The sequence below is a fragment of the Magallana gigas genome, chromosome 3 (genome assembly GCF_963853765.1).
Source record: "Magallana gigas chromosome 3, xbMagGiga1.1, whole genome shotgun sequence".
Lineage (NCBI taxonomy): Eukaryota > Metazoa > Mollusca > Bivalvia > Ostreida > Ostreidae > Magallana > Magallana gigas.
In genome coordinates this window covers 23,157,844-23,185,490 of record NC_088855.1, presented here as the reverse complement: position 1 = coordinate 23,185,490, position 27,647 = coordinate 23,157,844, and the positions used below count along the sequence as shown (strand labels likewise).

The 27,647-nt window shown below is 34.0% G+C and overlaps 4 protein-coding genes across 11 annotated transcripts in view; 2 read left to right on the top strand and 2 right to left on the bottom strand.

The window, feature by feature from the left end:
- Window positions 1-115: 115 nt before the first annotated feature.
- LOC105328646 (large ribosomal subunit protein uL29m) lies at window positions 116-5,904 on the bottom strand. Its single transcript, XM_034481947.2, has 5 exons — window positions 5,677-5,904; window positions 3,399-3,484; window positions 2,440-2,500; window positions 2,204-2,300; window positions 116-537 (listed from the first exon to the last, which is right to left on the bottom strand). Exons 1-5 carry the CDS (start codon window positions 5,799-5,801, stop codon window positions 145-147), a joined length of 762 nt encoding a protein of 253 aa, XP_034337838.2. The 5' UTR covers window positions 5,802-5,904; the 3' UTR covers window positions 116-144.
- Window positions 5,905-6,254: 350 nt separating this feature from the next.
- On the top strand, window positions 6,255-11,085 carry LOC105328645 (prohibitin-2). The gene is made up of 8 exons (XM_066078982.1): window positions 6,255-6,430; window positions 6,597-6,678; window positions 7,484-7,563; window positions 7,823-7,947; window positions 8,130-8,315; window positions 9,187-9,296; window positions 9,988-10,063; window positions 10,763-11,085. Exons 1-8 carry the CDS (start codon window positions 6,310-6,312, stop codon window positions 10,865-10,867), a joined length of 885 nt encoding a protein of 294 aa, XP_065935054.1. The 5' UTR covers window positions 6,255-6,309; the 3' UTR covers window positions 10,868-11,085.
- Window positions 11,086-12,108: 1,023 nt separating this feature from the next.
- Window positions 12,109-14,769, bottom strand: LOC117692816 (uncharacterized). Of its 2 annotated transcripts, XM_066078981.1 has the most exons (5): window positions 14,539-14,769; window positions 14,247-14,373; window positions 13,837-13,911; window positions 13,559-13,574; window positions 12,761-12,985 (listed from the first exon to the last, which is right to left on the bottom strand). In XM_066078981.1, exons 1-4 carry the CDS (start codon window positions 14,646-14,648, stop codon window positions 13,569-13,571), a joined length of 318 nt encoding a protein of 105 aa, XP_065935053.1. In that variant the 5' UTR covers window positions 14,649-14,769; the 3' UTR covers window positions 12,761-12,985; window positions 13,559-13,568. The 2 variants fall into 2 exon arrangements, with proteins under 2 accessions (XP_065935052.1, XP_065935053.1); XM_066078980.1 differs by lacking the exon at window positions 13,559-13,574 and having other exon boundaries at window positions 12,109-12,985; window positions 14,539-14,766.
- A 1,991-nt stretch (window positions 14,770-16,760) lies between these two features.
- Window positions 16,761-27,647, top strand: part of LOC105328642 (basement membrane-specific heparan sulfate proteoglycan core protein) — a 67,118-nt gene continuing 56,231 nt past the window's right edge. For 4 of the 7 annotated variants that reach the window (XM_011429606.4, XM_034481942.2, XM_034481943.2 and 1 more), the window contains exons 1-2: window positions 16,764-17,152; window positions 21,281-21,440. In XM_011429606.4, the coding sequence (XP_011427908.3) occupies window positions 17,060-17,152; window positions 21,281-21,440 (253 nt within the window). In that variant the 5' untranslated portion in view covers window positions 16,764-17,059. Of the gene's footprint in view, window positions 17,153-21,280; window positions 21,441-27,647 lie in introns of all 7 variants that reach the window. The other 3 variants (XM_034481940.2, XM_034481939.2, XM_034481944.2) reach the window with 3 other exon arrangements.

Genomic DNA, 27,647 nt, shown 5'->3' with positions numbered 1-27,647 from the left:
CAAAATATAATCCCCTAAAAATATGTTGTAAATAACATGTGTTAATATTAATTTTGTTAACCATCTTTGTTTGCCCCAAATAAATTCAATTCAAATCCAAACAAAAGACACTAAAAACTGGATTGACAAGTTTTATTATAAAAATTAGACAGAGAAATCTCGCATTTTCTTGCTTTTTTGTCTGATATAATTAATTGACCTGATTGCCTCTTTTTCGGAGATTCCATAGTTTTTCTGTAGCATTTTAGCTTGGTGTTTGTAATATTTCTCTCTCTTTTCCTGCTTCACTCGTTTCACTTCCTCATATTTCAAGATCCACTGGGCCATCCAGGGCTCGTATTTTGAATGCAATAATTTGTATTTTCTGTTCATGTATTTGGGCACTAGGTGTTCCGACTCCACGCGTCGGTACTTCATTCCCAGGGCGTTACGCGCCGTAACCTCACAGGGCTCGCCACTCAGACCTGTTTCCAACATATTTAGAGCAATGTCTCTCTCTTTCACCACAGTTAACAGGTTCTCCATGCTTACCTCTACCTAAAAATTACAAAAAAAAAATCAAGTCAAAAAGATATTAATACTTCTGTCTTACGATGTCCGCTTTCACATTGGAGTAATTCACATGTTATTGAAAGATCATTGCTACTTGAATTCAAGAATCAAAATAACACATTTAATGATTTCAATATCTGTTACAACTTCAAAGCCGTTTCAGAGAGAATTTCATTCAACCTTTTTAAAAACAGTATGATATCTTTTAAAAGCAAAGGAGAAAATTAATCAAAGTACTGAAAGTACTGAAAAGCGCTAACCTAGCTTGGTTCTGAAGGAAATTTACTTTGTGCAAGCTTAGTTAGAAATGAGACTTATCGATATAATGTTAATTAATATTAATTGAAAGTATTTATGCCAGAAGGGTCGAAATGGCGTTCAAGTTGTACTCATCCAAAATTTATCCTTATTTAATTTAATTTGGTTAAGAAAATTTGGTCGAAATTACGTTTCTTTTAAATATACATGTATACCCGGTATTATGATTTATCATATACACTAAAGTTAATTTAAATCAAAGCTGAACACGACTTCTAAATGGACACCTGCCTGAATCATGTTATATAAAAGCCTTTGATTTTGTTACACTTTATTTAACATCTGTACCTTGTGTGCGACGTGTTAAATACGTTTGTTTGACAAATGTCTGCACTTGTATTGTCGTTATACGCGTGCATTTTCTTTATAAAGGTATTGCATTGACCATTATAATTGATGTTCTGAATCTTCTTCTGCATATGTACTGCATTTATCTGGTAAGTTGTTGCGTCTAAGTAACAAATGTAAGCGACGTAAAATATACGTCCACACAGATGAGATCTACTATGCAAACTTAAAGTGTTTAGTTCCTTATATATGTGCTGTGAGGAAAGCGGTGAACACCAAGCACTATATGTGGCTATTAACAAGTCATTTTGATTTTTCTACATTCCAGCTTGTTTATGCACTCACAAAATTAGCTTTTTTAAAAGCTAAGAAACTCAGCCACTGGAATATACATTTTAGGTGACAAGAGACTACACACTCTACATGTATAAAAATACAAAATATAAATATTTTGAATAATAATATGCAGATGTACATATATTTTTATAACTGTATGTGAGGAGGCAAGTGTGTAGCAGTGTACACGTATACAATGCAGTTTGACCTAAACCTGACCAGTTTCATAATTAACTTCTTCGATTTTCACTAACACGGACTGTCTAGTATTTCCTTCCCAGAATTCCAATTTACGCAACCGCATTTGAAGTTTCACTATAACTTAATAAATCAGCCCGAAGGCTGACTATAATCACTGTGTAGCAGCCCCTGCAGTGATGTACGTAAGCCCTGCATATTAGATTCACAATAGCCCTTGCAGTTATGAGCGTAAACCCATGAAACTGGTTCCCCAACCAGTTTAAATGATGTATATTTCTGCTCATAGGGGTCAGTTATTCGATGCACCGGAAGTAGAAGTCTAACGCCAATAAAGCGCTGAGCTATGCTTAGCTCTTTAAAAATTAACAACTTTCAGGAAAAGATTATCATATGCCAACGTACATGTATATCCATTTTCACCAAGGATTCTTTTCTCAATATACCTTTTTAGCCTTCAAAGATTGCTCTACTCTCATGAAAAATGCAAGATCTGGTTATTCTGACTTACTTTATCCATTCTCCATGCATCTGTCATGTACAATCCTTGTCTTTCTAATTCAGATTCAAGTGTCATTATTTTATTTCTTTCTTTTAGAAGAATATACCTGCAATGGAAAACAATAAGAATAGTCTTAAATGTGCACACTGTATGACACTTTTTCTCCATTAAAACTCTGAAAACAATTATATTCTCTTGTTTCACTTCCTCATATTTCAAAATAGCACTCATCAAATATTTCTCACCATAACTTGTGCAGATCTTCATTGCTTTTGATTCGTAATTCATCTTTTCTCCATGGTCTACCTATATATAAGAAGAAATTTCCTTTACATATTTTGTTATGAGTACTTACTCTGTTACGAACTTTAACAGAAAGCATGTACAATATTCCCAATCAAGAAGGCCATCAGGAATATATTTAGTATCACTGCAAATGTAGCATCATAATAAGAAAAGACTTTTAAAAATTTCTCCTCATATATACACTGTATCTTTGTAAAATTTTGGTCAAACAGTCATGGCTTGTATAATATACAAGAATGCTTTCAACATAATATTGCATATCGCTGAAACAGACTTTAATAAATGTTTTTCCATTATTTATTGCTACATGTATATACCCGGGTATGTTAAATAACTTGTAACCCCCCAAATGGGCTTATAATCATTGCTCTGGGGGTCAAAAATTGAACAAACTTTAATCTACAATGTAACAAGATGGGATAACAGACAGATGGATGCTATATAAAATATGATCAGAAAAGCTCACATAAGCTACCCACTCAGGTAACTTATTTTCTTTTGTCTTTAATGATTAGTTATGCTCATACAATAGCCACCAGGATATTTTTAAACAAAATTATGAAAAAATTATCATTTTTTTTGATAACAGAGATAAAGACTCAAAAAAAAGTTCTTGAGCATGAAGGTTTGCTAATACATATTAACAAACATTTGTAACTTTAATGTAACGTTATAGTGAAAGAAATTTTGGAAAACATTTATGTATCACCTTTTTACACTCACAAAAAAATTGCAAGTGAAAAATTATCTACTGTGTTTTAACCCATACTTATTCAGAAAAAAATGATGGTGTTGTTTTTTATTCTTTACTTTGAATTCTGTCGCGTCTTAAAAGAATGAGTGTAAAATAAATAATTATCCTACTATTTATACCAACCATTCCCATGACAAAACTTACCACAGGCAACAGCTCCATCTTCCAAATCTTCTGTAGCATCAAAGAATTCCATCAAATCATTGTTTTTCCTTGTAGTGTGGAAAAACCTTCAATTGACAAAAAAAATTATAAGTTTGTGAATACTGGTATTTACGAAAGCCGAATAGGGCCACATAAAAAAATATTTTTATCTCGTAATTACGAGAAAAGATCTCGTTATTACGAGTTAATTATCTCTATATTATGTTATGACTATTTAGTTTCAGTCATGGATATGGATACACAAGATTTACCCGAATTTGTGTTTTATATGTTCATACACAACCTACATGTATATTGAAAATAATTGATTTTATATAAACATTTTTGAGTCTGAAAAAAAATAACACGTATCCTTCTTAATTATTGACATATAGTTCAATGAATTTTTTAATCAATTTGCTTTGCTAATTCTTCTAAAATTTCTTTAAAACTGCTTGGTCCGATTTTATATCAAATTATGCGTTTTAAACGATGATCACATGTGCTAAGTAAGTGTATTAATAGACATTGCAGTAGTTCATACACTTTAAATAAAAAGAATAGAATAATGAAACGCGCCATTTCAAAAATAGATCTTTTCTCGTAATTACGAGATGATTAACTCGTAATAACGAGATCTTTTCTCGTAATAACGAGATCTTTTCTCGTAATTACGAGATCTTTTCTCGTAATAACGAGATCTTTTCTCGTAATTACGAGATAATTAACTCATTATAACGAGATCTTTTCTCGTAATTACGAGATCTTTTCTCATAATAACGAGATAATTAACTCGTAATAACGAGATCATTTCTCGTAATTACGAGATCTTTTCTCGTAATAACGAGATAATTAACTCGTAATAACGAGATCTTTTCTCGTAATTACGAGATAAAAATATTTTTTTAAGTGGCCCTATTCGTCTTTCGTAGGTATTCAATTAGTTACAACTAATTGGGACACTGTTGTAAGTGAAAGGCTCTACAAAAAATCCCACGTTTGGACAATATATGATAAATAGTACACTATGCATGTAGTTTCAGCAGCTAACTATAAGTCAAATAAATCAATACAATCACTGTTCCCCATGGTCAGTCTCACATAAACTTACTGATCAAGCACCAACTCATTGGTTTTTCACTAATACCACCATTTATTATGGTATATATGTATATACACATATGCTCAATCCATCTGTGAACAAGTTTAAATTTTTGAGGCATAAAAAAAGAAGATACCATTTGTGAAATCTGGGAGGTTCCAGTGTCATTGCTAAATTTCAGGAAAAATATGATACTGGTCGTTTAATTTAGGAGGCTAACAAATTATCCATCCTTTCTATCTAAATTTCACCTTATTATCCTGTGAAGTGCGAAGGCAAAAGAGTGAAGGTGAGATAGCAGAAGTGCAAAGATGCTATGGCACAGTGCAAAGATAAGAAGGCATATTTTGTAGGCAAAGGAGTGATAGTAGTATCACCCTTCATAATTTTGCACTTTTGCCTTCGCTGTGCAAAGTCTTCACACTTCAACTTCACATCTTCTCACTTTTGCTCCTTTATCTTTGAACTTTTGCCTTTGCAACTTTGCACCCTGGCATCTTTGCCCTAACAGCGAAAGTGCAGGTGGCCCCAATGGAACACCATATAGCACAGAAGGTTTAGGATCGGACTGTTTCCGTAAAGCTGTGGAGAGAACGGGAGGAAGTTTTAGCCAAGTTCTTTCCCTTGTATGCTAAGACAAGGTACTGATCCTTCATCTTCAAGGAACTCCCTCAGACAAAATTGGAATGAATGTGCATGCGTAATGTGTGCATATCCTGCAGAAGTTTTGTGGATACATTCAGACAATGCATGTCTACTGCTTTATGGAGATACCGAATAGTCAATTTAAGATTATGATAGAATGGTTGGATAATATCTTTACCACCCAGCCTCCTTAAACGACAGTGAAAATAGGGGAACATTATCAATGTAATACCCAATTTCATTACAATATGAAAGTTCTGAAAAGCAGTGAAATCTAACGTCAAAATTAAGGACAATTTAATGCCTTTCATTTGATTTATCTAGAAAAACATCAAATAAGTGGAAAACATCATAAAACATGTTTATTGACATCATGAATTTTTATCAATATGCCGTTAAACGCATGGGAAAAGAGATACATGTATATACCCTATCTACATGATCTATATAAGTATAAATGAACTTCCAAGAGCAAACAATTTTTCTATTCAAACAATTCCAACTGACCAGCTGCTGGCCATTAAAACTTACGAGCTAGATTGGATTTCTGGTTTAAATCTGGTGAAAATACTTTTGTTTGTTTTCCCTCCTCTCAAAACTTGTGTAGCAACAAACTGAACTACTCGAGATAAACTTGCAGACACCTTCAGCGCCATGATAGTCGGTTCCAATTTGATTTAAATATCTGTAAATTCGGCCCTACGTCAGTTGGTAAAAAACTAAGCCTAATAACAATTTTGATATCTACTAAAGATTATATCTAAAATGTTTTGTATACACTTATTTTTTTCTACTAGAAATCATCAAATTAAATAATGGGAAAGGTCATCAAATTTCCAAGAAACTGCGAAGCAAATTGTTCGGGATAAAAATTGACCTTCATCATTTACCTAATACGAGAACCTTTCTTTCGGATATAAACGGAACTTACTTTAGTTAAAAAGTAACTAATTATAAGATCTATCATTTTAAAGTTGTATGTGACATAAAAGCGTGTTACCCATAAAGTTTAAAAGAAACTGATATGCCAAACATTTCCTTGAAATTCAACCCAAAGCATATAAAGAAATCCAATTTTTATTCGCTTGGTAATATTTCTATTTTTAGATAATATAAGCTTTTCAAGGACGTAGTTGTCCGGTGCACATGTGAATATTTTCAAGCATGGATCCCAAGAAATTGAAAGATTTACTTGCCCAAGGTGGTAAAAAGGGTGGAAGGTTAGGTGTGGGGTTAATGGCATTAGCTGGAGCTGCAATAGGAATCCAACAGTCATTTTATACAGGTGACATATCGTTAAAATATTTAATCTATCACAAATTAAGATTCAGTAAAAATCTTATGCAACCTAGCAATATAAAAAAAAATTGCATCATTATGTATCTTTTTAGAGTTTATAATTGCCGGTTTTAAGTTTAAATTCCAATTAGATTTTGTTTTTAACATTTCAGTTGATGGTGGCCATCGGTCTATAATTTTCAGTCGAATTGGTGGTGTCCAAAAGCAGGTCCTAGCTGAAGGTCTTCATTTCAGGTAGAGACAACAATGACAACAATTCATTGACTAATAACAATGATCAAAATTAACTGTCAAGTGTTCCTCTGACTTAAAATGTAAGCAAAAAGCTAATGTATCAAATACATTTAAATACATCTTGGGCTGTAAAAGACCCAAGCAGAGGTTATGAAATCTAATTGAAATTGTTTAAGACAATTGGGCTGACAACACAACAACTATAGTTAAGTGTCTTGTCTGACCATTTTGACCAAATTTTAATTTGCACTCTAAAAGACGCACATTATTCATACTGAGAGTTAAAAAATTGATTCAGGTGCAGTACTGCAATAGGTATGATTAATAAACTATCCATTATTAAGTTTGTTGTCAGGTTCCCACCAACTTTAAGATTAGCTTTTGATATGTTTTATAGTGTGACCTTTTGGGCGAGCAAAGCATATAATTATATGTATGCACACCCAGGTACATGTGTATTATTATGATAAGATATAAGATTAGCATGATTTATTTAATCCACATGATTTTAAAAAAATGAAAAGAAAATAAATACCTTTTTTAACACTTTATTTTTGAAGCATGAAGTTCTTAGAATATAGTTTTACCTGTTTTGCACAAAATGTGAAATTCATAATGGTAGCTGTCGCTTTAAGCTCGCAAGCTTCACTCGCTAAAAATACTAAATGACTTCGACGAGGTTAAACATCAGTCAATAATTTTCATTCGAAGTACTTACGTTCTTGTTTCAGTTATTTTTGAAGTAATATTTTTTTTCAATGTTGATAATAACAAGTCAAACTACTGTGTTTTTGTTCCTTTTCAGAGTGCCATGGTTTCAGTACCCTATAATTTATGACATTAGGGCCAGACCAAGAAAGATCACCTCACCAACTGGAAGCAAAGGTGAGTATATGGCTTTTAAAATCAATTTTAGTTCCTTTAGTTTTTCTGATTTTTTTTTAAAAATTGATTTGAAACTTACTGTGAAGCTTCAGAATGATAAGGTATGGATCAAGTTGGAGTTTTGTTTTGACTAATCAACAGACAATAAAGTAATTGATCTTAAAAGATCAGCTTTGTGATGGTAATATTGTTATAAAAAAATTTATACCTAACACTTTTTATTAGATGGGTCAAATAAATTTTTTATTTTTGATTGCAGATCTTCAAATGGTGAATATATCTTTACGAGTGTTGGCGCGTCCAGATCAAACATTTCTCCCCCAGATTTATCGACAAATAGGTACAGACTATGATGAGAGAGTACTGCCCTCTATCTGTAATGAGGTATGTCAAACTGAAGTTGTGATTGATGTCTGAACAATTTTTCCTGATCAAAGATTTGTTTGTGATCTAAATTATGATAGATGTAATTCAATAGATGGATCTGTATATGATTACCAGTCACCTTGCAAAGTTGAAGTCATTGTATAATGGTCTCAATTCTCTGTTCTAATTCCAATCGACAGGTTTTAAAGTCTGTTGTTGCCAAATTCAATGCCTCCCAACTAATTACACAACGTCAACAAGTGAGTATGTTAATCAGGAGAGAACTGACAGAGAGGGCCCAGGATTTCCACATCATTCTGGACGATGTGTCCATTACAGAACTCAGCTTCGGAAAAGAGTATACAGCTGCTGTTGAGGCCAAGCAAGTAAGTTGGTAATGTTATTTGCAGACTTTTCTGCTAAAATGTCCTGTCGTGACAGAGATAAAGAAACTTTGTTAAGGGATTAGACTGCAGATTTCATGCTGCTTTTATTATACCCCCCGCAAACAAAGTTTGGGGGGGTATATAGGAATCACCTTGTACGTCCGTCCGTCTGTCTGTCCGTCTGTCTGTCTGTCTGTCTGTCTGTCTGTCCGTCTGTCTGTGCAATCGTGTCCGGTCCATATCTTTCTTATGGAGAAACATTGGAAGTTCTTACTTCACACAAAGATTGCTTATGACCTAAGGGTGTGTCATGACCTTGACCCAAGGTCATTTGGGCAAGCTCAAGGTCACTGGCAGAAAAAGTGCAAAATTCGTGTCCGGTCCATATCTTTCTTATGGAGAAACATTGGAAGTTCTTACTTCACACAAAGATTGCTTATGATTAAAGGGTGTGTCATGACCTTGACCCAATGTCAATTGAGAAAGTTCAAGGTCATTGTTTCAAAAAAGCTAAATTCTGTCTGTGTCATGTCTTGTATTAATGGAAATATTAGAAGCTAAAAATTAACAGTTTTCAAAAATAAAGCAGTTGTTATTTATAGAAAATGGACAGTGAAATAGATTCATCCAATATTTTCTATAATAGCAAAAATACACGCGTTATGATTTTTTTCTTAGCGGGGGGTATCAATTGTGAGCTTGCTCACAGTACCTCTAGTTTTGTTCAACTGGCAAAGCAAAGGTAAAATCGACAGTGTTTAAATAGGCCAGCTGTGACACTATTCTTATGCAAGGCAAATTTGTATTTTGATATACAGAACAGTTGTAAGTCAGAGAAAATTTACATTAATTTCTCACTGCCCATATTTAGGTTGCCCAACAAGAAGCACAGAGAGCCCAGTTCTATGTGGAGAGAGCCAAACAGGAGAAACAACAGAAGATAGTCCAAGCTGATGGAGAGGCGCAGGCTGCTAAACTCATATCCTTTCACACAATTCATTACACAAAGCATATATATGTAGCTGTTAGTAACAATTTGAATGAAGGGTGCACATTGGTTTGAAGTTGCTGGTTGATCAATGATGAATTTTTTTCAGAAGAGCGTTGTGAACTGTTACTGAAGTCTACGCTATATCATAAAAGCCCTGTGTCTAACAGTCCTGGTCTATATCTCAAGAACTCTTTTGTTTTATGATTTAAAGCTGAACATGACTAATAAATAAGCACCTTTACACAGATATTTGAACTCTAAGATTTAACTATACCCAATTTTATACCTTAAACTCATGGTCAACATGTAGTATTCCCTACATTAATTGTCTTAGATTATTTGTCTGTATTTCTTGTTTTATGAGCATGTTCTGTTTGTAAATAATGGATTGACCTGTACATTTGATGTTACTGTCTCACTTGCTTGGAAGAGAAATAGAGGGCAATGCCTTTTATGAGTGTTGTTCAGCTTTAATAGAATTTTTCAAAGCAAAACCTATTAATATGTGAAAAGAAAACATTGCCGGTAGGATTGGTTTACATTTTTGATAGTTTTAGCCTAATTTGAGTAGCCGGTACTTCACAGAATATGTAATAAGTACATTTTGTTTCAGTATAAAAGTATTATATTATTAGTAATTACCCTGATATGTTTGATTATGATCCTTGACACAAAGTACATTGGAGAGGCTATTCAACAAAATCCTGGATTTTTGAAGTTGAGAAAAATTCAAGCAGCCCAGAAGATTGCTAAAACTGTGAGTAAATTGTGTAATTAAGGTGGCTAAATACACCCTGATATAGTTTCTCAAATCAGCAGAAAATTACTTGATTACTTGCATATTATGATAATGGATAAGAAGTATACATGTTTTGGATGAAAAATAATATTTTCAAAAATTTAATTTAGTAAACATGAACAAAAACACCAGGTGGATTCAAACTCATGATCTGCTGCTTAGAAGGCCAATAATGTAACCACTGAGCTATGGCGATATACAAACAAATCGATCAATGTAAACAGTCTTACAAAACATTATAATCGCCATCTTGTGGCGTAGTGTTTTAGAAAGGATAAGTCTAGGTGTAGTGTGATACCTTGATACATCAGAGGGTATCATATTGGCATGTGTCTTGAATTGTGATATTACCAGCAAAGTTGATAGTGAGACTCAAAAGATTCCTTGGATCTTTAACTTTCATTTTTGAGTAAGCATGTGGTTAGCTGGTACATTAAAAGTAAAAAATCATTGTTTATAAAAACAAGGTGAATAAAATGATATTTCCTCTAAAGAATATTCTTACATTCATAGAGTGTGTGTTAAATAAAGATTTTTTCCAGAAGATAAGCAGAGATAACAGTTACGCAAAGTGGACATTCTGTTTGCTATGCAGGGTCTTTATGATTAATGAATTTCACATGTATTTGTTTTTAAATGGGTTTTTTTTCCTTTCAGTTGGCTACTTCTCAAAACCGTGTCTACTTGCAATCTGGCAATTTGATGCTGAATATTACAGATAAAGACTTTGATTCAAACCTAGAGAATCTGAAGAGACGATAATCAGCATCACAGGAACAAAAACTAATAATGTTACGTACATTATGAATAACATTTTATCGTGACGAGTTGTGAAACATATGGTGAATTATGTTTGTAATGACTAGATCATACATTTTATGTATGTGGATAGAGAAATTGACTGTGTGTGAAAAAGACAAAAACTTCATATATCTTAAGTGAAAACTTGTAATCACATTAAAAACGTACACAAAATTTTACTCAGTTTTGTTAGTTTTTAGCTAACCTGAGCTGATAATCAAGTGTTTTTCTGTTCACTTTTTTCTGGCATCTGTCTGTCCGTCCGTCTGTAAACTTTTCACATTTTGGACTTAGCAATTTCAATTAAACTTGGTTGGTTTACAAAGGAGTGAATTGAGAATAGCTTTAAATTTTTTTTAATTTGAAAAAAAGATTCTTGATGATCTTATGTAAAGAAATTGGAAAACATTTTCCAAACAAGATCTTCAGTATTGGTAGGTGTTTTGTATTTGATAGCATAAATTGGATTGGATCACTGATCAGTAACGGTTACTGGTATAATTGCTCATGTGCGTGATGTGGCCCCTGGGCCTCTTATTACTTCACATGATGAATGCTCAAGTGAGCTTTTTTTTTTTTATCAAAATGTGTTTTGCTTACTGGTAGTCAGTGTCTGCCTTAAGTTTATATTTCATCATTTCCAGAGCCAATGTGTACTGGTCTATCGAGCTAGAAGGGGGAGGGGGATATGTTATCAAATTCAAATCATTGTCCAAAGCCTTCAGAAAGGGGAGATTTTTCAAATTTTTTTTAAACTGAAAAGGCAAGTTCTTGATTAATTGTACCTTGAAGTTTGTTTTAACAAAGCACAGAGCAATAACTGCACAAAGTATAAAGAATAGGAAAGTTTTTCCATATATTAAGATTCTCTTTTAAGAAATAATAATTAACAATTTGACGTCCACTGTTTATAACCTATTATGGTACATGTACTATATATTCCATAATACCGGTACATGTTACCGTCATGTGATCAAGAAAAGTCATGTGATCAAAATCCTGTCTCCCCTTAAGTATACAGTTAGAGTATAGGGGGTAATTATCAGTAACAGAAGATTATGCTGGTTTTTTTTTTACAGATTTATTGAAAATCTGCATTTCAACAGCTTCTGATGTGTTGGAGGAATAAAAATAAATAGTGCAATCACTCGCAGCAATGTAAGAAAATCTCCATGGAAAGCTATTTCTATAATATCAACTTTATTAATGCCATATATTTATACATGTAATGGTACATGTAATCATAAGATACATTTGAAACAGCTCTTCAACACATTTCTTTTATAGAAAACATAAAAAAAACCTTACACCATACTAAGGTTCCTGCATTTCTAAGCACTGAACAAACAAGGAAATCAACTTTTGATAGGAAAAACATGGAGAAATGTAAACGTAAATACTGTAAGATAATAAATTAATGAATGCATGGTATTCAAAAAAATGAAAATACATATATACCTAATGATATTTTTGGCAATATAATCATTAAAGTTTATTAAGCCTAAGGAACAGTGGTAAAATGACTGTTCTATAAGACTTTAGGTTATCTGAGGTGTTTGAGAGGGGGATGAAAACAATATGAAATGTCTTTTCATCCTTAATGATTAGTATACACTTTACATGTAAAATGCCTTTGCTATTTCTACATGCTGTACAAATACGTGGGTGATAACAACATTTACACATTTATTGCCCGAGACATACAACAGCAATTCAGTGTGGGGGGAAATCTACACAGTTCCCAGGACAGTGAATAAATTGTAAAATACTTGGACATTTCAAATGTTAAAGCCTTTGTTATTTTGTTTTATTTTTCTTTGATATAGATTTTCTCTCAGGTTTTTGCACAGTCTGTTTGGCAATGTTCGGCTCGGTAGCCCTGAAATTAACGCTGGTGGATTTCTGAGATCGTGCACTTCCCGGTATTGCCCCTGCCCCCGTTTGCTGCCCCCGAGCGCTGTTGAGGGATTCTGCCCTGGGTGTACCCCTGAGTTCTGTCCTAGATGACCTAAGGTTGGTTGGTTGTAGATTTTCTTCCCACAGTGGTTTGAGGCTTTTAACCATGGCCCAGTAATTTGACTGCAAATTAATGGAAAGGAGGAAAACTTTTCAAGTAATTCTGTTTGAAACATTTAAAACTTACCAGTAGTAGAACAACAGCCGTTTTATCATTCACATTTCTACATTGAAAGCTCAAAGTAATCTGATTAAATTGTAAAATACTTGATGGTTCAAACGGTAAAGACTTTGATATTTTGTTTTATTTTTCTTTGATATAAACTTTCTCTCGGGTTTTTGCACAGTCTGTTTGGCAATGTTAGGCTTGGTATCCCTGAAATTAATGCTTGTGGATTTATGAGATCTTGCACTACCTGGTATTGCCCCTGCCCCCATTCATTTTTCCCCCAAAAAATGTTAACATTTTAAATTTGTTTCTATTTGCATGAATGATAAAGTTTATATGCATAAATTCAACTTTGAATGTACCTGCAGCTGCTAGCACTACAAACAATTCCACTAATTAAAAAAAAAATGAAAGCATTATTCTGGCAAAAGGTTTCTTTTTCTTGTGTGAAAGCGCTTGGAAATCCATCACCAAAACGAATCCATAATTAGATAATACACAAGGCATAAACATAAATTTTTCCTTACTCGAACAGATTCAGAGCTGACAAAAAATGAAGAAGTTGAGTTAATTGATTCAGAAGTGCGTTTGCACCTACAACTGGTCATAAAATGCATTAACTTTTTTTTTTAGGTGCATAACAAACTAAAGTATTGGACATTAGATGGAACAAAAAAGTAAAATATTTATAATACTATAGATAAATTTAATTGAAGTACATCACAAACAAAAATTAAAAATCATTGATTTTCATTATCAAATGCTTTGGTGTTGTTCAAGGTCAAGAGATCTCTATCAAACCAACCTGAAGAGTGGCCAGTCTAGGGCTTACTGGGTTGCTTTCATCTACTCTCAAATTCTCACTTATTAGCATAACATCCTGTCAAAAAAAAGTTAGTTTTACCCAGTGAAATTTCATTGAAAAAATCTGTATTAAAAATTGACATATTCTGTTAAAATTTATTATCAAATTTGTGTGCCAGTTTACTTGTAAAGACAATTCTGTTGATTGACTTGTACATTTGATCTTCAATATCTCGAATACTGATATCTCCAATACAATGGATACGTGGAAGTGATATGTAAATCCCAACCACTTATTTTTTATCTATTTTACCTTCGATATTTCGAACACTCGGATATTCCAATTTTTTAAACAGTCCCATCTAGCTTGAGAAAACGGAGTTTGACTGTGTATTACATGTTCCTCCTCACCTGTAAGTATTTTTCATTCCTTTGTCTGGATTTTTCGATATCTACTAGCTGGTTTGTTTGAAGTCTCTTTGCTCTGTTCTGTGCATAAGCTAAACTATAATTTAGATGACTCTCGCGTTTTCCCACTCTGTCAAATAAAGAGATCTAATATTTAGTTTTATTGGCATAAAAATAACCATTGCAATTGAAATGCAATATCAATTCCTATGGAAAAAACTGTTCTGTGTTGTATTGTATTATTATGCATAAAAAACAATAACAAACTGAAAACATAAAAAAAAAAAAGGTTTACATTTCCTCGTGCAGTCGGGATAGTTGTAATTCCCTATCCCTCCATTCTGAAATCCTCGGACCATACAAATCAGATACATGTAGTGGGTCTTTTTCAAAGGTTTCCCTCATCTTTAAAGGCGAAAACTTTGGCAAAAATCTCGTCAAAGAGCGTCATTGACAATACTGTGGACCGGAAGTCAGGCAAACCTATTTTCCTGAGCTAAACCGGACGTCGGGTTCCGGCTCTACGCTGTGAATAAGAAACTCAAAAACAGAACAAAAGTTTGCGTTAAAAATTGATTTTGCTCACTTGTAAAATGAATTTGCATGGATCCCTTTATTATAAACGCAGTCAATCATTGAGATTGGGTGGGTTTTAGTGCCCATTGGAATATTTTATTTTCAAAAAAGTTTGAAGCCTCCTACCTTTCTAAGGAAGCAATATTCTATCCCTAGTTTTTTTTTTGGGGGGGGGGTGTAACATTTTAACATTTTATTTGTTTGTTTTTCCGGGCTGTCAAATCATCTCCTCTTTTCTGACTGTATAACAAACGTGCTTAACAAGGGCTATGTTTGATTTTTTTTTCTTTTAATACTGATACGTATTAGGCACTGAAGCGCACATGCTAATGACCTAAAGTGGTGTATGTCCGCCTACTACCAACTCACTTTCAAGAGCTCCTTATCAAAGGGAAATAATTTTACCAAAAGTATGTTTCCACAAAAATATTTCTTTTGATAATGCGTTTCTTTCATCCAGTTATGCTCCTAATTCTACCGGATAAGATATACATTCCTATACGATGGCAATGACCCTAAAATGTGAACGTACTGTCGTCAGGAAAATTTAATTTAAAAGGAACAAAAGCTGTTCAATGAAAGTTAACAGGGCGAAATAAGAGTCATGAGTATATACATATATGAGTTTTAACTTTACATATATATATAGTTTGCTATTGATTGTCTCTGGTGGGTTATGGAGACTAAACTATACGACACAACCGATGAAAGTAAAAATTTATTAATTAAAGGGCTCTGGTGTGGTTAAGTTACATTAATATGTACCTACAGGCACGTAGCATTTGGGGGGGGGGGGCTGGCTTCCCCCTTCTCCACTTTTTTCCCAACAAACAATTTTCTTAATATTACATATTATACATAAAATCGAATTTTTCAATTGTCACATGTCACCTACTTTTAAGGAGCAGGTATAAATTTACGCTTATAGTGAAGCGATTTACATCCCACTGGAGTTTTTAACATACATGTGTATTGTGAAGCTTACATATATTATGAATTGCGTTTATAACGATGCAAAATTGCCCTCCCTGTCACTTCGTTATAAGCGTGCTTTATTGCTACTCATCCACCCTCCTCCTCCTCCTCCCCCCCCCCCCCGAATAGGATGTTGAATGTTTGCTTGTCAAGATTTTTTTGGATGAGTCTGCCCCTCCCCCTTTTTTTTTTTAAAGATCGATGCTACATGTTTGATATGATTATTTGATTTAATTTGCTAAAATGTCATTGGTTTTCAGACATCGTCGTCCTCTCTCTCTCTCTCTCTCTCTCTCTCTCTCTCTCTCTCTCTCTCTCTCTCTCTCTCTCTCTCTCTCTCTCTCTCTCTCTCTCACTATATCTATAAAATTTATATTAGTCAGCTTGTCTTTTTGTTTTCTTGATTATTTGCTATTTCCGACTTCACGATAAAAATTGAATTTTGGATGAAAACCGTATTTCAATATTAATCATGAACTCTTTCCAAACTACATTGATTCGGAAGTTTTAAGAGAGTAAATAATTCTTCTTTCTTTTTTTTTTCTTTTACTAAATATCAAAGACAATCATTTAACTATAGAGTTGTGTTGCTCATTTAATGTATCATAAAACGCTTGATTAATTAACAGCTTTAATTGCAGACCAAACTTATTTTCTTTACGAGATCAGGGCAATAAAAATTCTAGACAGATATGTGAAGTTATATGTAATTTATCTGTGTCAATCTCGATGCAAATTTTAATTGAGGTCTTTTATCCGACAGAATTGTCCCCCAATGTCACTTGACAGTTATTGACCCCCATAAAAAGGTTGACTCGACGGTGCTACCCGTAATTCGATCACATACCTTATCAGTGTGCAAATAGCGTCATGCAGTTGTCCTTTTTTTGTTAACTTTTACAAGTATTTACCCACTTGTAATGAATAAGAAGAAAAAGATGACGAGAATGTTAATTGCATTATTGCAGCTGTATAGAACAATAAACCCTAGTAACGAACTTATGTAGGTCACCCGGTAAATTTCACTTCTTCACGTGTACATCGTATACGAGGGCGTGAGAGCAGACGAGGTAAGGGTTGCAGAGTATCACTTTTGTGCTCAGCCGAAGGCGAAGAGACTTAGATGTGTTTCAGGCGAATGCGCTGAACACAGAGCGTTTGTTTTCTTCCTCTCCTTCACAAACGCAAGACACGGGTCGTTTAATTGCGAAGGGACCTGAAAGTGGGGGAGAATAAGTGTTTGCACCTCTCTCTCGCGGAGGAGGATGTCTCCAGTGAAGTCGCTACCCCACGGGCTCCTATTAGGATTAGTCTTTGTGTGCTTAATTGTCCATGGACCCGTGAATGGAGAGTCGGCGGTAAGTTATTTTTGCGCAATTAAGATATAATTTAACACAAACTTAATTGGGAAGATTGAAGGATTGGCATTTAATTTTTTTTTCTTTCCTAAAAATAATTTGACAGATCTTAAGTTTTGCGTTTGTACGTAAATTTTAAACACTTTTTTTTTTTATAAATAATTTTCCCGTAGTAAGCAATTTTAAAAGGTGAATAGATATCTATATTAAACAACGTTCTGTTTGTATAAATTACCTGTCCTAACTTCGACGATTAACACCTGGATGTCTGAGAGGTTGAGTGTATAGCTACACCTGTAAATATTTGTACAACTGAAATTACCCTCTCTTGAAAAAAAAAATGAGGAAAAATGTATGATAGTTCTACACAACTAAGGTAGAAAAACAAACGCTAATGCATTTGATCTCAAGGTGTCCCTATATTTTCTGAACCCAGGCACAAGCAGAAGCATTGGTGATTGACAACTTTGTTTTTGACTTTTAATGACCATCTCTTGAGCCTCTTGAGAGGGGGAATGGAGCATGGATAAACATCTAAATGGGAATTTCTTGGATCCTGTTGCAAAAATATTTTTGTTCCTGTTGCTTTCATTAATAATTAGGACAATTCCGCTTTGAGTAGACCAAAGGATTAAGCTAGACGAAATAGAAAAACGAAGAAAAAGTAAAAATTAAATCAACACAGTAATTTGCTAAATAATGCAACATGCTGAGACTGTGTGGTCTAGAAATATTAAAACTACCCACACAGCATCTGTTTTCTCTACATACATCTCATTTATAACCAGTAGGGCTTCATCTCATACAAGACAGGAAAGAAAAATACTCCCAAACTTCTTTATTATTTCTACAAAGAAACAATAATGGATTTTTTTTTCCTGGAAAAAAAAGAATTTGTACTTGTACAAATGTACGTATCTAAAGTGCAAGCAGTGCAGAATCACATTATGCATTCTTTGAACAATTTGCTAGTTCTCTGGGTTCATGTATGGCACCTAAGGTTTCTGTGAAGATGTATGATTGAAGATAGTTAGACTTCCATTACATGAAGCAATACTTCGTAGGATAAGAACCATTGCAAAATGTCAGACTTCAATTGCAATGCCAGATGTTCAAATGCATTGCCAAACTGCAGCAGATTTAAACTCGAGACCTTTTGGTGAATTCTATGACCACAGAGCCACAGCCATGCACTCTTATCAAATATAAGTTTCTTGTTATCAAACGGCAACAAGACCTCTTATTTCATACCATTTTTCACAGGGAAGTAGACCTTTATTTTGACCATTTAAAGCTGTTGCCTCCTTCACAGTTTGTAAAAGATATTAGGGGGATCTATTGAAATCCTGGATCAAGCTGTGACCCTGTTCTTTGATAGTTACTGCACTACCTTTGCATCTGACAGATGACTCAATCGTGTCACTGGGTATATGATTTTATATAAATAGTGCCTGTTTGGGAGGGTAACAGTTGAAATTGACACCCCGAGAAAACCATTGTCAACCGACGCGAAGCGGAGGTTGACAATGGTTTTCGAGGGGTGTCAATTTCAACTGTTATCCTCCCAAACAGGCACTATTTATTTTGTTATACTGAATGTCTTTTTTAAAATTTTAAAGAAAATTTTACTGCTTTTATATAGGAATAACGTGAATTCTACAGCGAACCGTACGCGCATAATTTTCGCGCATGTAATATTTTTTAATGTTACCCGTTGCCAAGTGCGTTGCTAACGCTGAGGGTAATAGTAAATATTATTTACTGCGTCTTAACCAATCAGATTTCAGTATTTAACATGAAAGTATAACAAAAAATTTTGCTTCCTTATCTATAAAATTGGGAAGCACTACACATATATATGCCAGTCCAGACATTTTTCCAGAAGGGTCCAAGGGATATTGGGAGGGGAGGGGGTTTGGACCTCCTTCCCCATCTTGCCCACTTATCCGCATATGCTACATGCTGGTTTGTTGTTTGCATGTTTTGGGAGAATCTATCATAGCCATTGATGCGAGGTAAAACACAACTTGTCCAATGTTCACCTGAATGGTGATAAAACTTGGTCTTTTTTCTTTTTTCAATGGTGGACACATTAAACTTGACATGAGAGTAGGGAATATTCAATGTCCACAAATGCATTAAATTGTCTGGGATGAATATACCTGGCTTTAAGTGTAATTTCGGGACTATTGTCAATCTGGGTAGATTAGGTACTAAACTAGACACCTGGCCATTTCCCAGGCAATCAAGATCTATGTACCATAAAATTGGGGAATGGAGTGTAAATTGGTGTTGGCTTGTTGGAAACTGGAAAGTTATAGTCCAGAGGTCTAAAGCTTGTTAAATAAACAATTGGGCAGGCTAAAATCACCAAGCTTAGGACTTTCTCTCATTGTAAATGAAAGATGTTGATCTGACATATTCACCGAAACATCCCCAATAGCATATCGTTTGTATGTTGCTTTGTTATCAGCTTGTATTAGAGACTAGCTGATTTGATAAGAGTGATGAAACGAAGAATAGACTTTGCTTTCATAGAAATATTTCTGGGGGCAGTTTTTATCCTTTAAGCTTGTGAATTGAACATAGCCATCTCTTATGAAAGAGAATTTTTTTTGTTGAAATGGGACTCTATATTGCACATGAATTGTGCAGAACAAAAACAGCCTCTGTTCGCTATAAGCTTCCATGTTCAACCACAAATAGATAGAAATTTGTGCAGGTGTGTGTGCCATAACCATGTTATGACTACATGTAATAGGAATGTTAAGTGTATATAGTGTATGATGAAAAAATAATCAGGCTTGAAGAGAAAAACAAGTTTTGGAACAAAATATAGATGTAATATAAAATTTATGAAATGTCTTTGTTGGTAATGCATGTAATTCCTGTCATGCAGACATGTACTTGACAACTTTCTTACGAGCTTTGTTTTGGAGAAACCACAAAAATGAAACGGTGCACCTCAGTCTCATGGATTTATATTATTTTTTTTAAAGGGGGGGGGGGGGGGGGGTCCAATCTCCAAGTTCAGTGTGAACAAGCATATTGTACCTTATAATTAGATGATCTTCTCAAGAAACTTCGCTTGAGACTTTCCTTGGTGTCTGAAATGTTTAAACTATTTTGACTTTCAGGGTTGAGATTTTCAGACTGCCTGATTTGAGTAGCTAGCCCGTCATTGTGTAAGAGCTAGTATCTTGTTGTGTGGTATTGTGTATGTCAAATGCTGCCTTGTCACAGATCACCTAAAGCCCTATCTTCCTGTTGGCATAACGTTACTTGATAAACATGTCACCTCTCTCTGATAATCTGGGTAGATTGTATGCATGAATTCATCAATATTTACCAGATTTAAAGATCACCCAACAATATGACACAGTGTCTCACACTTGCCCAACATTTTGGGTGGGATAGCATTGAAAAGAGTAGAACCTGTATTTACTACTATTAAAGAAATATGGAGCCAGACTAAACAGCTTTTGAATAAGAAAATAGATTAGTCATCTGGTAAGATGCTGTGAAGATAAATTTTGGGCAGGTCTGACTAAGCTTTTAATTATTTTTCTTTCGGATGACGAGGGGATTAAAGGGTATAATGTAGAAGTGCAGGAAATGCATCTCAAGCAAGATCCCAGAATCCTGGAAATTTCAAGAGTTTGCCAGACTGTGTAATGTAAATCTTTGTGTAGGGTTAATCACTTCAATTTTAACAAGGATTTTGCAAGAGAGAGTTTGATGCTGATCAATCAAAAGAGGGAATGCACAGAACTCTGTCTTCAGAACTAGGTTTTAACATTGAAGATTACAATATGACAAGCACAAAAAACACAAAACTCTAGAATTAAAGGCACATGCATGATCATATTTAAAAAAGAAACGAAAATTGGGATTCCTATGAAAATATTTATGACTTCATTAAGAGGAGATGTACATCGTTTTTTCTTATTTTTTAAATCTAAGTATGTGTTTTTCAATATTCTGCAAGTACGCAAACAGCGTTAAACCGACTGGCATCAAATAATTTTGTTAGCTCTTGATTTATTTGACACAGGTATAAAAAAATAAATTCAGATGACAAGAATTATGCATTGAACGATTTGCATCATTTATTATGTTCTATTGCAGGAGAAGGACTTTGAATTTGAGGACGCGCAGGTTGTGGTCCAGAAACGATCAGTAGAAAACACTTTAAAGGATGACGAGGATTTTTTAAAGGACGAGGGGTCAGGAGATGAGGAGGGCAGCGGAACAGTGACAGTGATCAACCCCCCATCCACAGCACCAGGTGAGTGTGACGGCCCACAGAGGCAGAGGGCTGATGGGAGAAAGATCAAGAGATTTGTGTGGGAGCTAGCACTGCATACTTTTCTTACATACAAATACCACCCTTCTTTTAATGACGATGTTATGTATATATATATATATTTATAAACCTGGAATATTGCTCATGTTTATGATATAATCTAGAGAAAAACTGCAGAAATCTAATGCAGGTGTAATATCAAATAACTCGACTGGTGGAATATTATTTATATTTTTGACAAATCGCACATGCAGTGCAATACACCACACAAAAAAACTCTGAGATAAAGCCCTTACAAAATATGTCAATATGTAGATAAGAAAATTGCGCTCTTTAGCATCTGCAGGTGTAATAAATCCTTCACCTGTTGTTAATGGCAGAGGTAGGAGCAGCGGGTTAACAGATTAGCATTGTTTCATTTGCTGACTCTCGATCTGATCCCCTGATGGCTCATCAGACTGTCTACCTTGAGACACACAATGCTACTTCAGTGGAGGTCAACTCTCACACACAGACACGGGGCCCCCAAGCAACTGGCCGTAGACCAGCCCTAGTGACTGTTTATGTATTTACCTTGCAGGTTAAGATAAAAAGTATACAGGTTTTTATGAAGTTTTTTTTCTTTCTTAATCTTCTTAATGGATCTCTTTACACAAGATAATATACAGCCACTTGACTGCCATCTGATCTCGCGGGGGCTCCAGATTAAAAATAAAAAAAACCCACACACACAAAAAAACCTACTGGGTGTTGTGATGTTGTAAGCATAATTAACACAATAATCTTGTTGTTTGTACACTAGCCAAACTGCTTCTTTATTTTCATCACTGACTAATGGTTGCTGGCTGAGTTCTGAGCCACGAAGAAGACAATATGTATATATCTATCGATAGCAAGCGTGATGTCAATCTTGGCAATTCTCTGTACAGACACTGTATGCTAGTGATTAAGGGCCTTGAAATGTTCCAAGAGATAGAAAATTCCTAGACATATGAACATTAAGCTATAGTTTATAGTTTTTCAAGTATCAAAGAGTACATGCATATGTCATCTAAAATTATTTTTGAGGGACATACCGGTATTCATGGTTATAATAACATTTTGAAAAGTTAATAGTCAACTCCAACCGGAGTCATTATATTGCCTTAATAAGACTGAATTATATATAGTTTTTGTGTTAGATTTAAAGTACCGGGTAAAGTATTTATAACATTTATTTTGGATAATGGACAAGAAGTATGAAAACTATTTTTAGAAAAATGATCAATGTTTTAGCTATCATTGCAGGAATAAAGTTATTACTTTGGGATATTCCGGTAAAAGAAAAATGACATTAGTTTTTCCTTGATTTGCGTTTGCTGCAAACCCAATACAAGTGACATTCATATACTGTAGATTCCTAATTAAATGTGAGGAATTAATATTCATGTAAAATTGCGATAAGCACCCTTCACAGATTTTAAAATCTCTTCATTATATTTTGAATAAAAAATAAGGGAAAAAGTTCTGTGTTCACAATTTTATATTCTTGCGATTTGATGCCAAAATAGCAGGATCGCGGAATTAAGTACATGTACTCGCAAAATATGTGGAATTTCAGTATTTTGTGAGTATTTTGTGAGCTAGGTATCAGTGATCTCTCATAGAATCAGTGTAAATTTTCCCTGTAAGATTGTCCCGCTGGTAGAGGAAACATATGATTACAGACTACGGTACTTTTCTTGTCTGTATGTGAACTATATCCGATGTTTGTCTAATAAGGATGATGCCAATATTTCAAATACCTGATGCAACTGTTAGAATATTATGATTTTTTTTTCTTCCAAAGATTAACCCCTTATTGACAATACAATGGCAACTTATGGCTGGGGGGGGGGGGGGGGGGGCTTGCTATTTGCTATCCTTGATTGAGAATTGACTAAGCATTTTTTAATCGAGGAGAAATTTATATCACAAGAAGACACAATACATAAGTGTGTATTTAAAGATCACATCTTCTGGGGTCAAGAAAATAAAAACGGTGAAAGTTTATGATTGAAGCTGGCATTGATCTGATGTCAATGAAGCACTGCCATGCAAATGTGTAGGAAAATTCAGAAAATATCTTCCTTCAGTTTAATTAGAAAAGCTATTTGTAAAGAGAAAGTAAGGGATAATTAGGCTCTATATGGTGTACATAAAACAAATAATGCAAAACAGCCTGTGAACTGTAGGAGAATATTTGCTAATTGATGAACAGCAATGCTGGTAGTTTGTGACAAAGGAAGTTAAGAAACACCAAACTTCTGTCAGAAGTATAAAGTACGAAAACAATTGGATTGGCATTTGGGGGGAGGGAGGGAGGGAGAGAGAGAGAGAGAGAGATATTGTGCTTTAGGACCTAATTAAGTTAGTTTACATCTTTGTTTATACATGTATATGTCTGCTGATGAAAGGTAATTCAAATGGTGTCACATCATGCAGTTTATTATTATTTTTAATCACTATAAATGCTTTATGAACAGAAATGCTACCCTGTCCAATGATGTCTGACATTAATAAAAGTACATTGTACCACAGGGACATCTTTACCCTTAAAAGATTATTTCGATCACAATTTAAAACCTTATCTATTAAGTAACCCGAGCTATCCACATATAAAGGCTCATCTTGGCATTAGATAAATTCTTTCTGTGAACAAAATCTTATAATCAGGTCAATTCTAGATATCAACCTGCTATAAAAACTTACACTGATCAATATGGATTCTTTAAAAGACTGTACACTCCCTGTTTGATGAGATTTGAAAATGAATTTTATCTAAGTAGATACATTCTATCTCGCTTTCTTGATGCCGTTAGGTAAAAGGTTTATAACCATACTAGTAAATAAGAAGATTTTTTTAATTAGTTGATTAAGACACTTTATTCAAACTGAGTTTGCTTTGAAGTTGACCTATTCAGGAATGATGTACGTGCATTCCAATAACCATATAGACCCCAAACATGTTACAATTAATATTAAACTTTGTTTCCAAGACTCTATTAAGGTGGTAAAGGACACCTGTTGATATTAATGTGGATAAAAGGATATTAAAAACAAAGTACTTTTACTGGTTTAAATTTGACAACATTTGACAAAAAGATATACATGTATTTTTAAATTTTTTTGGAAAGGTGAAAATTATGAAAGTAGCAGTGGGAATTGAACTCATGACTTTCAGATTCGTAGTTAATGCACTAGCCCATTGCGTTTCACTATTAGGTAACATTATAAGAAAAGAAAGCATTTGTAAAATTATACTTGATTTTACTGTTTATTTCGATATGAAGTATGTCAATCAAACTTCCATAAGAGATTATTTGTACCAAACGAATCTCTGTATGCGGAGACACAGAGGACTATGGGTAGTATGGAAGTGTCCTATACCACATAAATATCCCCATATAGCTACATAAATTGCCATTATTTACTCTTTTTGTTCATTTTTATATGGCAGAAGAATTCAATCTGTCTTTGGTGAAAAAGTCAGCTGACCTCGCATCTATAATAGTGAAACATCATCCATATGTGTTCTTACTTGGAAGTCATAAAAAAATCATTTTTCATGATGTTGTCTAGACAAACTTTTCATGGTGGGGAATTTTCAAACAGAGAAATTTCAAAAGAACTTGGCATCGTTTATGATGGCAGTCAGATTTCGAAGGTATATAAGGCAGGTGTTATTGTCATGTATTCATACAGATAACTCGGGGATCAGATACACTTGGTCCCAGCATTACACACCTGGGGGTGAATTCCATCTGACTTTGGCTCACCTGACCTTAAATATTTATGGGGACATGATATCTCTCTTGAAACTTGTCAGAAAAATTCAATGAAGAAAATTCATGGATGTGAAAATTGAATACATTATAACTTTAGCTATAGTAGCTCTGTCACTATATTTAGGGTCTCGCTCTTTTTAGCCCCATAAAAAAGCCATTTTTAGACAAGTTATTTGTCAATACTGCAAATAAATTGGAGGGGTCAAATGCATTGCTGCATTCTGGAATTATAAACTTCTATAAAACTATGGATAGGATGAAATTTAAATATTAGGAAAATGATTTTTTTTCAACATATACTTAAACTGCTGTTCACATTTTGACGATAAAGGCATTGTTAACAACAAATTGGCCAGAATATGAGGGAGGAATTGCACATTGACATATGTCTGAAAGTTTATCTGATTTAAGTTTTTGATCAATTGTGAAACTTTAATATATTTGGCCCATATTGCGTGGCCATTATTCGGAGATGACTCAACATATAAAGGACTTTTTGAAATTTTTTCAGAATTTCATTTTTGTCCCGTAAATCACTATGTTATAAGCTAGCAGTATTCATTATTTGTGCCTTGAAACTAGATTGAAACTTGAATACCTTCCTGAAAGAAAAGTTTTGTCGATCATTACAGAGTATTGCATCTGTCTCTAATCAGGCGTGATTCACTGCAAGCTAGCACACAAAGAAAGTGCCATTTTCTGTTATATTTTTGAATCCTTCATTTGGAAACAGTAAGGGCCCAATCCCCAAATAACTGATTTCAAAACTTGCTGGAATTTCAAGAGTTTACTACCAACTAGTTGCTTGCATGCTTGTTTTCATGCAAATTTTCATTTGCATGTTTGTAGGGAAAACACTGGAATGTTCTATGTACAGACTCTAAGTGTTTTGATACATAGAGGATGGTGAAGCATTGATATATTCTACGCGTTTAGTGGAACGCAGCAGCTATTAGTTTGTAATCTCTCGCATATCAGCATAAAAAATTACTGAGTTTCAATTTCGTTATTTTGAATTGGTTGGAAGATATATGGAAAAATAATTATGTATCATTAATAGGTCTCCCATGAGTTTGAATTAGATTATCAGTATATTCAACAAGTTGTGTTTTTCAACTCCTGAGGATGGATATAGATAAGTAATGAGTAAGAAAAAATCATCTATCTAATCACGAACCATGGGGGGGGGGGGGTTCTTTAATGACATATGTTCTCACCCTTTTTTTATGAAGGCCAAAATTGATTGTATAAATCGTAAACAATATATATATACTGCATTTTAAAGAAATTCAAATGGTTGCTAGCTGTCAAATTACCATTATTTAGATATGCAGATGCATTATATAATTGTGAAAGAGAATTTTTCAAGTTGTTAAGTTTTGTGATAGATGGGTTTTTAATATACCAAAAATCTTTGCGTGTATTGTGTGAATTACGTCAAATAAAGTCAAATTTTGCAGATTATGTAATTTCTGGAACACCGTGGGATTAGATCACAATGGATTAATCAGCAGATATGTGATGAATATCTTTTATGCATGCTGTACCTATCTTTTGTTGGCACTATATATTCTTCTCTTGTTGTTGTAATAAGTAGCTAGTGAGGAACTAAAACCTGCATGAGGTTTCTCGAGCTGAGTTTATGACATTACGTGATTTGCAAATACCTTTAAGTACCAAATTAAGAACAACAAATGATAGTAAAGATTTATATTGTCTTCTCCAAATGTTCTGTACTTTTTAAATAAGGTTTCTATTTAACTGTGCAAATCATGATTGCAGCTAGTACATGTATATGTACATGCTGCAATCACAAAATTGAGGTGTTTTTTATATGCTACGCAAAAAAACCCCATAAAACCCACATATATGTTTGTCAGAATATAAGATCGCAATAGTTTTGACAAATGAACACAAAGTGGCTTGTTCTACTGTTTTTAGTGAACACTATAAAGTATTATATGATTATACTCAGTGTCACACAGAGATTCAAGACCCCATGCTATATCTTCTGATGGTTGGAATGTCATTGGAATGTATGATCAAAGAAAATTTGCTACTGTAAGAAGTCCCAGTGGCTGAAGGAAATTTGTACTGTTTGTTTTTCACCAACAATTAATGGAATAATGGCTTTATATCTATAAAGCAAGAGTTCTTATTGCCTTGTCACAGACGACAATTATCTGTACTGCAAACGCAAACTCAGAGCTTGTGACAAACAGGTTACCGATGGCCTTTGTGTATGTTTAAACAATAAAAGGATTTCTTTAGTGATTCATGTGTGTTATGAAAGAAGCTATCGCAGGTTATGTGTACTTTTTCTGCAATGATTGCTACCTTCATAACCAGCATGAATCATCAAAGAAAGCATTTTATTGTTTAT

What these genes read in the sequence shown, in the direction of transcription:
- LOC105328646 (XM_034481947.2), bottom strand. Translation starts at nt 5,801, where the DNA reads ATGGCGCTGAAGGTGTCTGCAAGTTTATCTCGAGTAGTTCAGTTTGTT. An exon ending in CCAGAAATCCAATCTAGCTC is followed by an intron (nt 3,485 to 5,676) that starts GTAAGTTTTAAT and finishes TGTCAATTGAAG; the next exon opens with GTTTTTCCACACTACAAGGA. An exon ending in ATGCATGGAGAATGGATAAA is followed by an intron (nt 538 to 2,203) that starts GTAAGTCAGAAT and finishes TGTAATTTTTAG; the next exon opens with GTAGAGGTAAGCATGGAGAA.
- LOC105328645 (XM_066078982.1), top strand. Translation starts at nt 6,310, where the DNA reads ATGGATCCCAAGAAATTGAAAGATTTACTTGCCCAAGGTGGTAAAAAG. An exon ending in GCTGAAGGTCTTCATTTCAG is followed by an intron (nt 6,679 to 7,483) that starts GTAGAGACAACA and finishes GTTCCTTTTCAG; the next exon opens with AGTGCCATGGTTTCAGTACC. An exon ending in TGCCCTCTATCTGTAATGAG is followed by an intron (nt 7,948 to 8,129) that starts GTATGTCAAACT and finishes TCCAATCGACAG; the next exon opens with GTTTTAAAGTCTGTTGTTGC.
- LOC117692816 (XM_066078980.1), bottom strand. Translation starts at nt 14,648, where the DNA reads ATGAGGGAAACCTTTGAAAAAGACCCACTACATGTATCTGATTTGTAT. An exon ending in TCCCGACTGCACGAGGAAAT is followed by an intron (nt 14,374 to 14,538) that starts GTAAACCTTTTT and finishes TTTATTTGACAG; the next exon opens with AGTGGGAAAACGCGAGAGTC. An exon ending in CTAGACTGGCCACTCTTCAG is followed by an intron (nt 12,986 to 13,836) that starts GTTGGTTTGATA and finishes ATTAATTTGCAG; the next exon opens with TCAAATTACTGGGCCATGGT.